Source organism: Hippoglossus hippoglossus, chromosome 5 (assembly GCF_009819705.1).
Source record: "Hippoglossus hippoglossus isolate fHipHip1 chromosome 5, fHipHip1.pri, whole genome shotgun sequence".
NCBI lineage: Eukaryota > Metazoa > Chordata > Actinopteri > Pleuronectiformes > Pleuronectidae > Hippoglossus > Hippoglossus hippoglossus.
This window is the reverse complement of record NC_047155.1, coordinates 11,114,432-11,132,893: the sequence shown is the minus strand read 5'-3', so window position 1 is coordinate 11,132,893 and position 18,462 is coordinate 11,114,432. Positions and strand designations below refer to the sequence as shown.

General features: G+C 42.9%; 1 protein-coding gene across 2 annotated transcripts in view; it reads right to left on the bottom strand.

Moving 5' to 3' along the window:
- megf6b (multiple EGF-like-domains 6b) overlaps positions 1–18,462 on the bottom strand; it is a 59,317-nt gene that overhangs the window by 15,646 nt on the left and 25,209 nt on the right. The window contains exons 5-7 of one of the 2 annotated variants that reach the window (XM_034586464.1): positions 10,364–10,486; positions 2,972–3,094; positions 400–525 (exon numbers count right to left, since the gene is read on the bottom strand). In XM_034586464.1, coding sequence (XP_034442355.1) covers positions 400–525; positions 2,972–3,094; positions 10,364–10,486 — 372 coding nt within the window. Of the gene's footprint in view, positions 1–399; positions 526–2,971; positions 3,095–5,890; positions 6,201–10,363; positions 10,487–18,462 lie in introns of those variants that run through there. The other variant, XM_034586465.1, reaches the window with a different exon arrangement.

Below are 18,462 nucleotides of genomic sequence, written 5' to 3'. Positions count from 1 at the left end.
TAATTCAAAAATGCATCAATGTATAATTTCCCACCTCTGAGAGAAAACATGCTGAACCACAAAGCCTCTGAGATCAGAGACATTAAAAGAATCAAGGACGTCATGTTTGGGGAAAAAACAATGAAGAAGAATTCTGTGGTTTCATTTAATTTAATGTCTCATCCCATGAGTGACAGTTACTCCGGCACAGACATCCTGTCAGATAATTGCTACTGGCGACTGATTGTGTTTTTAATGTTACGATCAAATCTTCAGAATGACACCTTCAAAGTGCTCAGTTTTATTGGCGCTGCTTCCTCAATCAGCCGTTATCCGGTTATTATTCCTTCGTCCCGTCTGCTGTGTTTTTTTTTCATGTGTATTCAGTGTTGCTTCCCACCACAGTTTGGAAACACTCACGCTTGCAGTGCTTGCCGTCCTCTGCCAGGATGTAGTTTGCTTTGCATCGGCAGCGGAAGTGAGCGGCGGACTGCTGCACACAGTAGTGTTCACATCCTCCGTTGCTGATGGCACATGAATGGACAGCTGAGAAGAGAAAAACACATTAAGAGACATCACAAAAACTAGAATTACTGCCCTGTGGATGTATGCCTCGGCCAACCTGTGCAGCTTTAGTCTACATACAGTTTTTATCCAGACTAATATGGGGTCAACATGACCTTTGACCTTTAATCACAAAAATGTTATCAGTTAATGGTTGAGTCCAAGTGACAATGGGTCAAAATTTGAAGAAATCCCCTAAAGGCAGATGTTCAGGGCAAAAACATGTTTTGTGAGGTCACCATGACCTTGACCATCATATTCTAATCAGTGCATCTTTGAAATCAATCCTTCACGGTTCCTGAGATGTTGAGTTCACAAGAAACGAATGGACGGGCGAACCGAAAACATAACGTCTCCATAGAGAGGCATGCAAAGCACAGAGGGACCGAAACAGAGGCTGTCACGAAGAATAACAAAATCCAACATCTTTGCAGGAAAATATAATTTTCCAATCAGCAGTTTCATATAATTCTTTCTGAATTCTGATTTGACTGAAAATCTCCCTCTGAAAGATCATAAGCACGGCACTGACATTCCTACACATCCTTCATAGAATAACTGTCAGAACTGAGGTCCATCACCATATAGGAGCCAGGAACCACAGAGCTCTGAACGGCTTCTGTGGTGGACAGGACTCGTCCACTGATGAGGTTAAGGACAGAGTCAATCATCTCCCAGTTTGAGTTCCCCGTCCTGCTGGAGAGAGATGAGGCCCCTGGTGCACGGGCCTGACGCCAACACTACAGGTAGGAGCTGAGCAGCCCAGTGTCAAGGTCCATCCATCACAAGAACACAGAGCGGCTTCCAGCTCAAATATTATGCAGACGCACGCTAAGTGTGTGGGATTCATCTGACCTCTGCTGGCGGATCAAGAGCCAGATAAGATGAGTGGAGCTGATCGGTATGTACTGTCCTCTGTCCGGTATGTATGCTGTCGGCCTATCCGCTGCAAAGTGCACTTTTACACACTTGTTGTATGGAAAGCACGATCTCAGAGTTGGATTCCTTACTGAACGTGGAGATATTTTGCAGCTGACCTCTGCACAGATTTTAAAACCACATACAGATAAACTTCAGTCGCTCCACATGTGCGCAACGATTATGAACACAATAAGTCATTTCTTCATTAAGCAGCTGTCACACAAGAGCCTCTCAGGGCCGGTCGGGTCCCAGCTACAGTATCTGCTCCGTGATACCATGAAACAGCTTTTGCTTTATGAGGCCAAGAAACACACAATAATTTCCACTCTAAATGTCAGACAGGACACTTTGTGTACATTCCTGGCTGCAGAAGCCCAGTGCCTGGTTTAGACTCTATTAACTATTTCTGAAAAGTCTAAACTAATTTGACGCACTAACGACGCACAGACTGAACACTGAAGAGAACAAGAAAAACAGATTTAACAGATTTAAGGAATGAAAGTTTAATTGAGTAGAATTTAAAGTAGGGAAAGTTTAATAACCAAAGAGAGGCACCGAAACAATGGCTTCCACCTTCTCTCATAATAACTCATCCAAAATGTGTTTGTTGAGATTTAATATTAATTCCTAACTGAATACATGTTGATTTAATCTGAAACCCTCTGCACTGAGAGCACTACACCAAGAGTCAACACATTATAAAGGGACTTGAGTACAACAAAATCTGGATCACAAGTATTAATTGTGGTGAAGGGACTTTTGGTGGCGGTGGTGTTTTTAAAAAAAGTTTTGCTCCTGCTTCATCAGGTTCAACTTAAGAGTAAACATCAGCGAGATGACAGAAGAATAAGACAAATTTATTAATTTAAACCTAGTTTGACCTTACGATGTAAAATGCCTTGAGATTGAATTTAATAATTAATTGTTTAAATTATTTTAGCAAAATATCACAAAACCCTCTTTCATTGAGGAGATTGGGTGCTTCAGTTTGTCATGTGTGACCATTTGCTGTTTTTGAACTATTGAACTATAAAGTGGTCATCTAGTGCAACATCATGAATGTAGTTTACATGCTTATGTTCCCATATCATAAACCATATTTTGTTTAACTTCAATGAAATAATAAAACTCACAGTAAAGACTTTAAGAACCGTTCAGTAGAGCAGCTGTTTCATTGTTGATGCAGGTTTTGAATAAGTGAGCTCACCTCTCAAATCGTCTTCATACTCTGGTGCTTATTGGATTTCATGCAGGAGGAGACCTCAAATCCTCCCTGACAACAGGTTGTTTGATCTTTTGTGCATCACTTTCATGTTTTAAAGAAACTGGACTAATGTGCATGTGTGTATTTGCACCTTTGCAGCCCACCTAACAAATACAGGGCTGTAATTCCAGTTTAGTCACTTCATCCTGATAAAAGAAGTCAGGATATCATTGAACAGACTCATGTTCCTTTTCCACAGCTTGTAAAATAAAATCGCCGCCACAGAGAGAGTAGGTTCCTCACCGAGGCAGGTGCGGGCGTCCACATGCAGGCGAGAGCCCGGGTGACATTCGCAGTAGTAGGAGCCCCTGGTGTTAACACATCTGTGCTGGCAGCCTCCATTGTGGACCTGGCATTCATCGATATCTGTAGGGACGGAGGGAGAAAAGAGAAAGACAGAAGCAGGCGGGGGGAAAGAGAGACGGGAGAGAAATGAGTGTAATTTGCCTAAATCCTCTCATTATGAGAAAAAACTTGGTCACAAGGAGGAGTAGAAGCCAAGTTGACAGAGGAATTTAACGCAGGCTTTAAGATGAAGTCTTCCTCCAAGAGGAAAGTGGATGATGGATGAGAAGGGAAAGTATTCTGCAAGTGCATTGCAGCTCAAACAAACAAATCCCCCATGTGGTAACAACTACTGAACATTTAAAACCAAATTTAAATTCCTGTGCTTCTCGTCAAAGTCCCCTGTGTGCAGCAAACATATGGAAACTTAAATCAGAGGATGCAAAACATACACATTCCTCTGAGCCGAGCACCGAGATTATAAACAAATAAAAGAACGGGGGTCCTTCATCTGGGAAAGTGGTGGCGACTGAAAAATGACCGCCTCGCCGTGCGACCAGATTTCAAATTAAACAGCCTGTCTTCCTAAACACATTTTATTTTAGGGGTCAAAGACATAATAAATCGTTTGTGAGTTTCACAGTGGGCCCCCTGTGAGATCTAGGCTGATTGTTTGGACTTAAGCTAACAGGCCGCCATCTTCGTCATCATCATCATCATCATCAGGAAATGCAGGAAATGAAGCCGACTCACGTCCCTTCCGAGCAGCGACAAGTCACATGCTGGCTTCAGCATTACTGAAACTGAGGAGTTTTACAGTGGAAATGTTGCTGACTGAGACGAGTGACATAATACATTAAAGAGTGTGAATGGGCTCTGGCTGCTGTTTGACGGTCTGTAAAACAGCAAACACATCATAAAAGACCATTAGTCATCGCCAGGCGAAATGTCTGCTTGAGAAATGTGTTGTTCAGTACAGACCTGACTCCAGGCGGCTGTTAGAGCTGCAAACTATTTTAAGAATTCAGACAACTCCTGTGAAAAAGACCTGGTTTATTAAGTTACAGACATCATAGTAATTATATCTTTAAATACTTCGACCACATCTTAGAGCGCTGTCTCGTAAACATTAAACAGTCGGGTGCAAACAAGCCCCGTTAATAATTTCTCAAAACACAGTGGAAACCTCCTCCACCGAGTAAATAAACAGACTTTAACCCTTAGTGCTGTGAAAACAATGCACATAAACACATATATACAGTTGAGTTTATCTCTCCAAACACAGTTCAGTTTCTTCCCACACAAACAAAAAGACGTGTGGGCGGGGGCAGGCTAGAAAGTTTAAAGATCATATATGATATTTGAAACATTAACATAGCATCTAGCATCTATCGTGTATTTTGTGTATTTTATATAGTATAGTAGTGGCGAGTGTAGAGAGAATGTATTGTGTATTAGGTGACTTTCACCTTATTGTTTTGAACTGGAACATATATATGTATAGGCGAGACAGCCTTGGCAGAGGGATGCGCTCAGATGAACCATCTGTATCCGAGCCTCATCATGCACATTACACATCACCACTTCACTGCACTCTTCATGTTCCCATGTTAAACACCTACACACAAGCAGTAAGTGACCTGTAGTTTACCCATAAATCAGATCTTTACACGACCCAAAAACCTGATGGAGAAAAGCAGCGTGAAATCTCAGTGGTTAGTACATGAAACACTGATTCTACTGTTCCAAATAAAAAAAGAATGGGATTAGATTAAGGACAAAAATGCAGTATATGAGCAGTAGGGGATTAAAATCTATTTATGAAACTATGAAACCTGCCCAAGACGGTTGAGTTATAGAAATATCCCTCAGCTGAACCCATTTACTCCCAATATCCTCTCACGACATCCTCTCATGCACTGTTTGGGGCAAACACGAGCTTCTAAACTTTCCTCTCCTTCGACTCTCTGCTGCCAAACTAGAGCTTCGCTTCGTCCAGGAAAGCTGGCAGGAGCCGTCCTCTCTTTCCGTCCATGCTGCACACGCTCTTCGTTGGTTTTGGGTTTTCATGAAACGTCTCCAGCCTTTTGCGGAGCTGCTGTTCCTGTGTCTGGTGCAGTGCTGAGTCGGTAAATCCTCTCCAGCCCGGGTTCTACGTCCAGAACATGATCCTTTCTCAAGCTCAGAGCCAAAGCCTCAGCAGCCGCTGGCTTCTGCAGGAAGCACATTAAATCTCTGCCACAGCCACCTACAGCTCGGTGTCATCACCAAGGACAGGTTTGTGTTTGATGGGTTCTTATTGGGAGCATGAGATAAATTCACGAGTGATTTATCTCCAAGAACAACATCTAAATAAAGCAGCAGATCACAGGGGCGATGAGCAACACGACAGTAATAAATGTTAAACACATTTTACCATGTGCATTTATCCCAGAGCCCTGCAGATGTGCCAAACATGAGAAGAAATATTCAGTCATAATAATATTGACATAATCTGTGGAAAGAGTAACTGGTATCTGGCCCTGTTTGCGTTCGGATTACAAAGCGTCTCTCATGATTCATAGCTCATGTTTTCATGTGCTCTAATCTCTGTTGATAAGAGCGATCCTCCCCTGCTCTGATCAGAGACCACGTTATGTGGGCAGAGCCAGACAGCGCGTACAGCAGACTCATTATGGGTGAAACTGATTAAACCAGTCTGGCTGAGCTGCAACACAAACAAATACTCTCACTACTGAAATTCCTACTACTGCTATATAAGAACTTCTAAATAAATAGAAGAAAAAAATGTGCCCAGGATTTTAAGTAAAATAAATATCTTTGCATCGACAAACTTAATCTTAATCTGCATTAAACTGCTGTGAAGCCGTCTCTTACCTGCCGCCGGGTAGCCCAGGTTGTAGCCCTGGTATCCATGGTAACAGTGTGGCCTATAACAGATCCTCCTATAGTAACTTTGTGGATAGTTTGCAGCGGATGTCAGACAGGCCATCACTTCCAATGATGCCAGGAGGAAAATCCACCATCCTGACGACAAAGCCATGGCTGGAGAATAAAGTCTCACAAAACCTCCAAAGTAATTTTTTTTAACTGTTTAAAATCTACAGCAAAACTATTTTCATTGAGGATGTTAACTATGAACTGTTTAAGGTAGTAACCAGTTGTCCAGTAAAGACTCCTGCTCTGATGTTACATGGTAACTTGGTTCTTATTCACTCTGCCTCTGGATTTTTCTCCCTCCCTCCATCTCTCTCTCTCTGTTTCACCCTCCCATCCAAAGCTAAATGTCCAGCACATTAAAGATCCTCCTCCCCCTCTTTTCTCTCTCTCCCCCTTGTCTCCACACTCTCCACTCACCCTGAGTCTCAACTCTCCCCTACACTCAAGGTACATCCAGTGCTCCACAAACAGTCAACAAAGATTTATATCTTCCCCTGAATAATTCATTGCATAACTCTGCTGTGGCACAGTGCGCACATTTGTGACTGCACATCCTTCAGGTGTTGGAGAACAAAGAAGGTAATGGGCTGTCTGCATTTTTCCTTTTGATTTTGACATGTATTGAAAAATAAAACCTGCCACCAAAGGAATGCCATATTTGATAAGAGCCAGAAGTCAAATACAGCATTTTTAATCCAAACATCTGAGAAAGGAATGAGCCTTGCAGTGAAATCGTCCATTCAGGAGCTAAGCTCTGCGCTCTCTCATCTGCTGCCAACACATACATCCAGACACAGCAGCAGGATGGCAGCAGCTCTTTGTGGAGCCTCCACGGCGCGAAGCATGTTCATGGTCACGATCACTTCCCTCATCCCAACACTAATGGCCCACAGAGACCTCTGCCACAGGCGGTGACTACGAGCTCCACTTCTTCTCAGCGCTCCTCTTCATCAAAGCCTCTGTAACGTACACCTGTACTGTCATTACATCAGGCCGCAACCATCTGAGGTGAAGGCATGCTCAGCCAGGACCGGCAGAAACTGATCCAGGTCCTCACTGTGACACGACATGCCAACAGATTCCCGCTCACATCGCACAGAAAAATGCGTATTTGTGCAGACGTGAGAATTACGAGGACACAGGTGCCAGCCAGGTGAGGAGGGAAGCAGCTCAGACAGACAATAGGCTCAGAGCCATAACTGTAGAATAACTCAGAGTATAAATACAAATCCTGGAGAGAAGCGACCAACGGGGAAATGTTTGTCTTTTAAACAAAAAAAACCTTTACAGGAACCATGCTGCTCTCAGGGTTTAACGAGAGCGTATTATACCTGTTGGTTTTGGAAGACGTTTCTCAGCATTACGACGTATGGCGAGAGCTGGCAGACCATCACTCCCGCCTTCACGGTCGTGTTGGTCTGAGCTGTAAAGTTAATTTGGCATGACGGCTAAAATGTTGACAGTGCTATATACTGCGCTCGGCTGACACCACTCGATGTTGGACTCCTCTACACTGATCTGAGCCATTTGTATCAACGCTGCTCGTTCACACCAAAACAAGAATCTGAAAGCAGAAAGCAAAAGTACACTTTGCTGGAATTTGAGCAGGATCTTCTGTGTAGGAAACTCACCACAAGGGAAAGTGGGAAACTGAGAATTTGCTTCTACTGAACAAAAGATGTATTTGTTCATATCCTGGAGATGCCAGCAGTGTTGCTATATTAACATCCCGCAGCAGATGTCTTTCATTGAAAAAATATTACATGTTGCCAAGGACAGGAATCTCCCCCTAAGTATTAATGTGGTTACGCGCGGTCCAGCTCTTCTCAATCATTTATTCTTCACAGCTAACTGAATGGATGATGCCTCTCATCCGGACTAATATGGGCTTTGTGCTGCGGCCGTCCCGGCATCTCGCCGACAATGTGGAGAGGGAAAGCCGATCACTCTCTCCAGGCGCCGTACCACACAAGCAGCACAACATCCACAACATCCATCCAGCTTCTTCTACCTCTCTCGCCAATTACAGACAATTAGGACTCTAATGCTGCGGGTTGCTGTTTTCCTCCCATATGCACCAGTGGCTGAGGGTGAGACAGCTATGAAAGCCAGCTGTGACAACGTTCCCATCAGCCCTCCTAATAACCATGACCTGGATCACATCTCTCGCTGGTTCCTCCAGCAGACAGACTGCAGGGCACTCCAGCATCTCTCCTCAGGGCTTGGCTACAGCACAGAGGAATCATTATTCTGATTAAACCAACCGCTCACGAGAGAGACGGTAATCAGAAACATGGAGCTACGAAGGAGCAGAAAGGAAACCTCATGGGAAAATGCCGGGCAGAAGCTCAGTCTTTGGTTTTGCTGCGGTTTGGAGATGCTCTGTGTCTTTACAGACTGGTAGCTGCACTTTCTTCAACGGTTACACGGAGAGAAAAAGCCGAGAGCATTTAATGGTCTTCAGAGTACGAGTTAAAGAGATGTGGTGCTGTGGTTCGTTTGAGCTAAAATGATCTGGTTCTGATGTTCACTGGGTGCAGGACCCACGTTCACTGAGTCAAATGAATGAGTTCATGAGCAAATAAATACAGAATAAAAGCCCAAAAGCGTTTCATCGGTCCAGTGAAAGTTAAGGATGTAAAGACACAAACCTTCCGAGTAAGTTCAGACTTAAAAGGAAAATTAAATGCCACAGATTCTGTCAAACAAAATAACATTTAAGGGTCATTGTCAGAGTAAAACAGGGCAAAAAAATATGGGATTATTTCAGCTGTTTTTCTTTGCCCTTGTCTGTTTGTTTGTCTGTTTGTGTAAAAACTACTGAAGGGACTTTCATGAAACAAGGTGGGCAGATGGGACGTGGACAAAAAAGAACCAGGTACATTTTTCGTGAAGATCCAGAAAAAAAGGGATCCAGAAATCTTTATTTTGTATCTTTTACTTCTTTCTCCAGCTTTCACAGCTTTCTCAGGCAATAATTGATGGATCTTAATGAAAAACATATTTAGGACTGATATCTGTGAATGCGTGAAATTCGGTGCGGCTTGATTTCAGGGAAGTGTTGCAGAGGTATGCAGTCTACTGAGTGTCATTCCAGTTTGACTTTCATTCAGGAAGATTTTGAGAAAATATTATCAGCAATGTGTATGTGATGATTAAACTGAAAGAGAGACACAGCTGATGAACATCAGAAAAGCAGAAACATTAATGACACCATTAAGCCAATGAACATATATCTGGTCGCGTAATATTGATTTTAATGGTGTTTTTTGTACTTTAATTAATTTCGGGAACCTCACCAGACTTTATAAGACTTTTAAAGGATTGGTTAAAATCCACATTTCCACATAAAGTAACTTAATATGGTCTTTCATGTCAAATCTGCTTGTTATCATCTCAAACATCCAGCTACAGAGCAGCTGTTTCTCTCTCTGACTGACGCAGAGACTTATGCACTGATGCTGTTTTATCCAGCAGGCTTGACTATTGTAATGTGCTCCAGTCTGGCTCATCCAAAATCACATCATGTCCATTACAATTGATTCAGAACTCTGCAGCCCCGGGTGCTAACTTACACCAGAAGGAGAGAACACTTAACACTTATCTGAGAGCCCTCACGTTGTTTGCCTGTCAGTTTGAGAGTTTTAAAATTCTCTATCTCGTCTTTAAGAATATCTGACACATCTGATATGTTTCCAATCTATGATTCAGGATGATCCTCTCAGGTTTGCTGGCACTGAGTCTTTTGGTTGTTCTACAGAGCAGAACCTTTAGTATTTTTCCTCCGAGGCGGTGGAACAGCCTGAGGATCTGAGAGCAGCTGAAAATGATAATAGCTTTAATGCTAAACCTAAAACCAAGGATTTTGCATAGAAGAAATGTATGGCCGATCCCGTCATACAGTGCTTGTGTGCTCTTCTGTCACACACCACTCATACACCGTCAGCACAGCCGTCAGGGGCAATTTGGGGTTCAGTGTCTTTCCCACGGACACTTACTTGCAGACTGGAGGAGTCAGGGATCGAACCACTGATGCTCTTATCCCCCTTATACACGTTTCCTTTCTTGCAAGCACCAGTCTCATCCATTTACTGTGAATTCTAGAGCATTTTACATTTCATGCACTCACCTGCACTAATAAAGTTGAACTGCAGGTTTAGTTGTATTCTTTACATTTCAACAACATTGCGATTCAAGGTACTTTACATAAAATGTAAAAAGCATCGGTACAAAATGTAAGAGCAACATTAGACGATATATAAAAACTCATTTAGATTGAAATGAAAGAGTTTAAAAGAAAATAAAGGAAAGTTATATGTACTGCTTATGACTCGTATGATAAATTCATGGAAGTGCCCCTTTAAAGTGACGAACATCCCAGCGAAGCAACACAACAGCGGATTTACTCACCTTTACATTTTTTTCCATCTTCGCTCAGTATTTGTCCAGAAGGACACCGGCAGTAGAAGCTTCCTATGGTGTTACAGCACAGAGCCGCACAGCCTCCATTGGTCTCCTCACACTCGTTCACGTCTGAGGGACAGAAACAGGGATACGTTTATGACTCTGTCATTCAAATATAAAACAGAAATAAGGACAAACAAAGAAAATCAGACGTGTTTAAAATGCTCGATGTTTTGGTTGAACACAGCAGCGGGCTTTGTTTTTGAGCAGCAACGTTTAAAAAAAAGGAATTTATCTTTCTTTTCATGTCAGTTTGAATCTTTGAAGTCCGACATTGGAAAGTGTGGAAAATGTTCAAGTGACTGGAAATTCATGAGATTCCCTTCAGGAAACTGCGTGTGCTGTTTCCATCCTTAAACCTGTCTCCTTAACTCGCAACTTCAGCAAAGATGAGCGGGGGGAAATTACAGAATACATCCAAACAGAATAAAAATATATTTCAAGTGGAAAGGAAGCACGCAGCAGTAACGTGTTGTCCTCGCTGCCTCTAACCTTGAAACTTCCTCCGACATGAACGCTGCGTTTGTCAGTCACGCAGGACCGAGAAAACGCTTCCACAACAAGTCCCAGTTTTTCCATTTCACTTCCACCGGGCTACACACGCTGCCAAATCTGTCATCGGCCCAACCAGATCAAATCTTTCCCCTCAGTTCCACAAACTGCACATAATGACTCGGGTCAGATACAGATGCTGACAGTTCAGCGTATATACCATAATTTGAGCAATTAAAATTGAGAATGAAAGGAACAATGTGTTGTTGAGTTTTCAGGTGCACATCGGCTCCGTCAACGTGAGATCTGGTTCCTGTGGGAGATTGTCAGGAGAGATTACGCTCACTGCGGAGTTTTAAACTTGATGACACCGGGTTGTTTCATTTGAGATGCCAGTGGAAGGAAATATTGGACTGAAAACTGATGGAGAAAATTAGGAGGGAGCATTCCCTTGGCACCGACTAGCTTCTTCTCCATGTCCATAAAAAGAAGAGAGTTACTGTACACGGGGAAGAGTACCAATGTAAAGAAAATCACTTTATACAACATTTTCTTCCCCCCGCAGCAGATTTTGGTGTATTGCGATGCCAGCGTTTAACCAGCCAATTAAATGATTTCCCTCTCAGTTTACAACATCTGGAAATGTTCACACCACAAACACTGCACAGTGTCTAATGCCAAGATTTAAGAACTGGATACAAGAAGTAAAGCTACCATAGAATAAAAGTTATTACCGCCACAAGAGAGGTTATGTTGTTGTCTGCGTTGTTTGTTTTTTAGCAGGATTACAAAAAACCACAGGACAGATTATCACAAAATTTATGTCTTCCCTTTATATCGTGAAATAGGGCGTTTTTCAAAATTTTTCTTTGATTTCTCAGAAAGACATTCATGAATCTTGATGATAAAAGTCACACATGTTTAGGGGACAAATACTAGTGAGTTCCGATCCAAATAAAAATCTGGATCTAGTGAATTTAAATGTGGTTTCTTAAGGGGGCTGTTTGGTTCTAGTTATACTTTGACATTTATCACACCAATAGTGTGACTAAATAAACTGCAGCTAAAGATCCAACCTGTGACACTCACTGATTTTTATTTGAAAGCCGCAACGCAAGAAACCTCCAGACTGAAGGAGACGAGTGATGCTCAGTGAAGGGAGAGCGTCCTGGAATCAAGGGCAGGATTAAAGACCCCGAGGGATCCAGTCGTGAGCTCTGCAGCGTGAGTGTGTTTGTGTTGAGTGTGTGTGTGTGAGAGGATGTCTATCTCCCCCCCTGAGGCCACACACCTGTGTGTCAGCCAGAGAAGGGGTTTGACCAGGGTCAGTGTCACGCTCATCACTCTCCAAGTCTTTCGGCCCAATGAGCGAGCAGGAATGTTGAACTGCTGAGGGGTCGGGTGGAGAGAATGAAACAACAGTGGAATCTGATTGTCTACTTTGGATCGATCTTTTTTTATTTGATGGACTTGGATTCGCAGAGTTTCTCAGTTTAGAGAATCGCGTTCCGAGGGGAAGAAGAAACTCATCTGTGAAAAGAAATGATACTTGAATGACGCTTGTATTGTGACAGTATCTAAACTTATATTGTCTTTTCCAATGAGGACCACATTTCAAATCAATAAATACTTCCAAAACTTTGCCAAAAAAGAGACGAACCAGATTATTGATCACTTGTGGTTGCAACATGGAAGGATGACTTTATTCTTATCGTCATATCTCTATGCTAAACTGCTTTTCACTCTACTGTAAACACAGAGACATTCCCATCCGTAAAAGTCATTCTCCCTGGATGTTAAACCCAATGACCTCCGAGGACAATGCAGCCTCGGGGGGAGGTTGGAGGCTACACCCTCTTCAGACTGCAGGGGGCAACGGTGAGATCAGTTTACCATACGTCAGCCTCATCCATCCTGGTGTCCGTCACCAGGCTGAGCCTCCAGACGAGTGATCAGACACAACTGAGGCAAGAAACAAGAGCCGGAGTCTCCTTAAAAGATGGAGTGTTTTGAGATCAGGCCCGATCCGTCAACATCAGATCACCGAGGGTTCCTTCTCCTTGACCTGAGCCTGTGGGGGGTGGGTGGGGGTAGGGGCTTCACTTGTTTTTCAGAAAGAGATCAGATGGCTGAAACAAAGTAGTGTGTCTGCAGCCCAATTTATGCCCCAGGTCAGAGTCAAAGGTCGACGGTCAGGGTCAAACTCATGCAGGGAGAATCGCACGGGACCGTTTCACCATGTGTCGGACATTCAGATTCTTTATTTGGGCAGAAGAATCTTCGTGGTAAATAAAGCATAAATTCCTCCTGAAGAATAAACACTGTGCAGAAATCAGATGATTCCTCAGTGAACTCCTACTGTCTCATCGGCCCTGCGTCCTAAACCCTGTTTTTATTATCAGTTCATGTCATCTGTCCATTCTTCTTTTGAATGATTGATTAAAGGATTAGTTCGACAGTGTGTGAACCACTTATTCACCTCATAGCCAAGAGGGAGATGAGAGGATTGATTCCACTGTCGTGTCTGATCAGTCTGAAGCTGCCAGCAGCAGGTTACTTCAACTTGGCGAACTCCTGACGTGCTGGTAAGTGGATTTTATTACTTTCAGACAGAGTGAAGTAAGCAAATTTAATCTTTTTGTGTATAAAACCTCAGGAAAAAGCAGCCATAATAAATTCCCAGAGCTCCCGATGACGTCTTAAATCTACCTGTTTTTTGGTGAACACTCCCAAACAAGAAGATATTTCCTTTTTAATGATGTTAAACAGAAACACAACAGATTCTGACATTTGGGAGTAAATATCTGTCATGTTTGCTCGATAAATGACTCAAAACAACAGCATTTCAATCATTGTACATTAACTTTCTGTTTGGTAACTAACTGAACAGTTTCAGCACTAGAAACTTACAGTATAATGTGGATTTTGTTGACTGCCAGAGAAAAGCCGATTCATCCGGATCCCATTGTGGAGGCAGCAGTTAGTGGTTTTGTGTTTTATTGCCGTTTATTCAGGATTTCATGCAGAGTTTTAAAGCGCGGGTGGGCCGCACTGCCTGAAGCCAAGAGCACCTCTGCTTTAAAAATATATTTTCATGAAAACAAACGAGGGGGAACGAAGAGGATGAAGACGCCATCAAGCACTAACTAACAAAACATCATGGTGTTTCCATTAGGGCCGGGCAATAGAACAATATCAATAATTGTTGCAATATAATTTTCATCTCTAGCCATAAAAAAGTCCAATATATACGATATAATGCTTCTGAATTGTGTAGGCACAGTGAGGAGGTATAAAACACACATTACCTCAGATCTGTTAAAGGTTTTGCTGTTTATCAAGTGTTGGTTATTTCCTGCTCATTTAAAACCACAAGCTTCACTCAGGAGCCAAAATTAGTCTTTAAACTTAAAAGAAACAATAACGTGACATTTATCCTCATAATTATCGATATCAACTGATCTGCATTTTATTAGTTTTTTCCCAGTTTCTAATACTTGTTTCCCTCCTGTACTGTATGAACGGTGGAGTTTCTGAACATTGTTCAATGGAGTCAACAAATTCTCAGCCTCGATATCAAGAGCAAGAGCCAGATTATTTTGCACCGTTGTGTCTTCTTGTTCACTGATTTACAAAACAGAAACATGTCTGTAAAATGGGAAAATGTCCCGGCAGTGGACGCAGCGTTCCAACGTAATCAGGTTGAAGAATGAAAAATAAGAAAAAGCTCCAGTGAAAGTTTTGATGGTGTTTCTGCGAGTTCAGCTGCAGCAAAGCGCTGGGTTTACATTCCTCTGCTGTATTGTGTGACTTCCTGTGATAAGGATGACCGCCACTGCTCCCGCAGGAGGAGGAGGACGGGTCTGATGTTTCGGCAGACTACGAGGGGCTAAGACCCGGGCCAACGAAAACCACCAGACCTCTGATTGTATCTCAGGGGGGTCATGGGCCGGAAAATTGCAGCATTCAGCGAGGAATCAGGAGGAGGAGGAGGAGGTCGGGGGGGAAGGCGTCGGAGATAGCGCTAACCTGTTTCCTTTTAGTGCCGTGATCTAAAAGCCTGCTGGTGTAATAATGTGCTTTGCCATTGCTCATTCTTGGTCACATTCCCTACAGTCCCCACAGCTGCTTTCATTTACCAGGTGCTGTAAAGACGGGGATTGGCCGGAGGCGCCATGAGACGTGTTCGAGTCCGAGGTTTCATTGAGATGATGACTCAGGAGAGGATTTCTCGAACCTGTCCCCCACATGTGAGAACTGGTGAAACACAGTCAACATCTTGTCTGACTAACAAAGTCACCAGCTATGGACTGGAACTGACAATTTACTTCAAAAGTCCTTCAGAGGAAGCTCATCCTCACCTTTGACCTCTAGTAAAAAAAACACCATGAAAAAGCTTATTGTAGGGGACACGCTCGCTTTATTCTATGCGTCAGGCAGCGCTGCAAGGCTTTCTGCCAGAGCGTGAAGTGAAATATGTTCACGCGAGCCCATGAAGGTTTTTAGAAAAGTTATTTTATGGACTCTCTAACTCCTCGTGGGTTTTGATGGATATTCAGTTCCTCGAGTCGGATGCCATGAGAATCCCAAAGATACGTTTAAAGTGTTTTATGCAGCGTTACCTCTGCAGGTTTGGGTCATTGTGTCTACATGGTGAAAGTACTTCAGTTCTCAAGTTTCTCAAGTTATGCTGCTCTCTGCCAGACTGCTGCGTCTGTGCAATGTGACGGTTACAGGTCGACCGCAGGTAAACAGGAGCAGAGACCAGGACGACTCGTCAGGTTTGTGCCAGGTGAAGTCAGGATGAGGCCTTTACTTTCTGAAGATTAGTGAAATCTTTTTTACAATAGTGTACAACTGGATTGTTTGGCTGATGAGAATAATACACAACTGATTCAGGCACTGGAAATCTGTATGTATTCATTTCATTCCTTCTCCTTCACGTTTCGGATAAGGCCCTATTAGAAATTCCTCTGAAGGCCCTAAACTTCACTGTATTAGACTTTTTAGCTATTGCTTGTGTTTCGGCTGTGTCTCAGGAGAGTGTGGGGCATCCGCTGACCAGAATGTCAGCAGTGCAATCCCAGTCACCCCAGTCTGCCTGGCGAAGTGTCCTTGGGCAAGACAGTGAACCCATATCGCCCCTGATGGCTGAGCGGGCAATGTATGAGTGATGTATGATAGAGAAAGTGCTGCAAATAGATAGACTGAATGAAATGTAAAAACTGTACTGTAAAGCTCTCTGAGTCGTCATCAGGAACAGATTTTGTTCTATATAATTTGCTGTCTTTGATTTTAAATGACATTGTATTGATTGCCTTGTTGTCTTTGATGCTTTGTATACTTGTTTTTATTCGTCCTCTTCGTGAAGCACTATGTAGCGGCTGTTCTGAAAGGTGCTGTACAAATAAAATGATCATTTATGAGCTCAAGCTCAACAGTGCCCCCTGCTGCATTAACAACAGCCCAGCTGTTCACGTGTATGTTTATGAAGTTGACGTGCTCTCATTAATCATGAAACTAAAACACAGCTGCCATCATATCATAATTCATGGTGTTAAAAAGACCACACTTAACTTGTCAAAGTGGCCTTTATAGTAACACAGCTTCACTGCCCTGACTCACATCAGAATGCTAATTAAGCTGTATAAAGAGTCCAATAATCCCCCCCCCCCTTCATCCTACTTTGTGCGTTCATGGTGCCAGTTTTGGGTACGGGTTACTTGGAGCCTTGTTATTGTGGCCAGTGTGGCAGCTGAGTTGTTGCTAAGTGGCGCTATCATTCGGACGTGGTGTGGCTCCTTCCTGAAACCAGAGAGGCTAAGAAAAAACCCCACCTTTTAATGACAAAGGACAAACCAAACTACGTCCTCTGGGATGTGTCTCCACTGAGGTTTCAGATGTCTGCACCTCAATTTACAAACCTCCAATGTTTCCATGAGGTCATTAACAATCTGTCTCCTTTAGGGTGTTACAGTAAAGGCATTAAAACACTGCTTCCTTTTCCTTTTTTAAAATATTGTAATTACACAGAAACCGCACCGAAATCAGTGGTGAGCATGAAATATCCAACACACTCTCATCACTCCACAGAAACTCTTCTAGAAAAGTTAACAAAAAAACACTCTGAAGGAAAAGTAGGCACCAACATAATTTCTGATTCTAAATGTGATTAATTTGATGGTTCCAACTTTGAAGAGATTATTTCCTTTCCAATTCTTTCATTTTGATAAAGAGATTATTTTGGGGTTTTGGATTGTTGGTATCAAAACTATATTTGATATATTGCGCGGGCATTCCTCACTGTTAAGCTGATTTCAGACATGCACTGTACTCTGGTCATTTTCCTGAAATTTGATGCTCCCAAGTGAGAATACAGTGGAAACAGTGGAAACTGGAAAAATACAAATATCTCAGGATAAAAAAGAGGTGCCATTCATGTAGAAGACGCAGACGCATCATCATGGAAAGACAACATGATTCAAGAGCTTTCTGGTGATGAGGGCCAGTGTTGATAAAAAGCTGAATTTAAACGTCATGCTCTGCCTCCTGCGTCCTCCACCCAGACGCCGCCCTCACCTGAATGTTCTGGACATTCTCCTGTTGTCGTGATCGTGTCTGACCCAGACGTTCTCCTGCTGCGTTCTTCATATACGTGAAAGACAAACTCCAGACAATGTTCCAGAAAATGACCCAGTTTTCCAGAGTTAGTGGATGAAAACAGCTCAAACAATCAGTCAAAATTTAAGTTAGTTAGTTTCAGCCCTCGTCTTTTATAGATCTTAAATATGTCTGGAGGTGTTTACTTTCTTGACAGGTGTGTCAGACAGTTGAATTTAGCCGTGGTAATTTATTTTCTTCTGTTTTATATTTCTCATGTGAAAACACAGTCTCAGTTTCCTGCTTATCTGCCTATTTATACAGTTGCATTTTGTTGTTATTCAACTCGTCTTCCCAAGGCGAGTGTTGACAAAAAACCACAGAAGAGCAGCAGAATGTTGTGCTGAGAGAAACGCTCACTGACTCTGAGGGGTAAAAAATATCAATCATGCGACTCTGTAGTCGCTGTGCAGCTTATTAACCTGACAACTGAGCCTTAACTCATATTAGTCCTGCATATTTGGCCACAAGGGAGTTGAGTGTGCGACATCAAAGACACTACAATCCACTGTTTGAGTTTGTTTTGTGAACGTTCTGCTCTTCTGAGCCCTAAAGACCTCTAATCCCTGTTTTGATGATCCATTTCACTGCGCCGCAAGTTAAGCTTATGAGAGTGTGTGTGCATACATGTGCAGAGTGACTGTCTGAGCACCGTGCAAGTACTCATGTATGTTTATATGCTGAGGCAAACCCCATTCTTAGGGGCCAGCTGCCTCTCATTCATGAATGCTTTAATTTTTTCCTCACCACAGAGTCACTATGACGACCGTAACTCCTTCATCCCCAGAGACGCAGCTCGTGCGCCTGGCAGAAACGACCTCAAACTGCAAATCTGAACGCTGCGTGCCGGTATAGACCCCAGCGTTGTTTTGCGGCTCTGTTTTGTCACATGA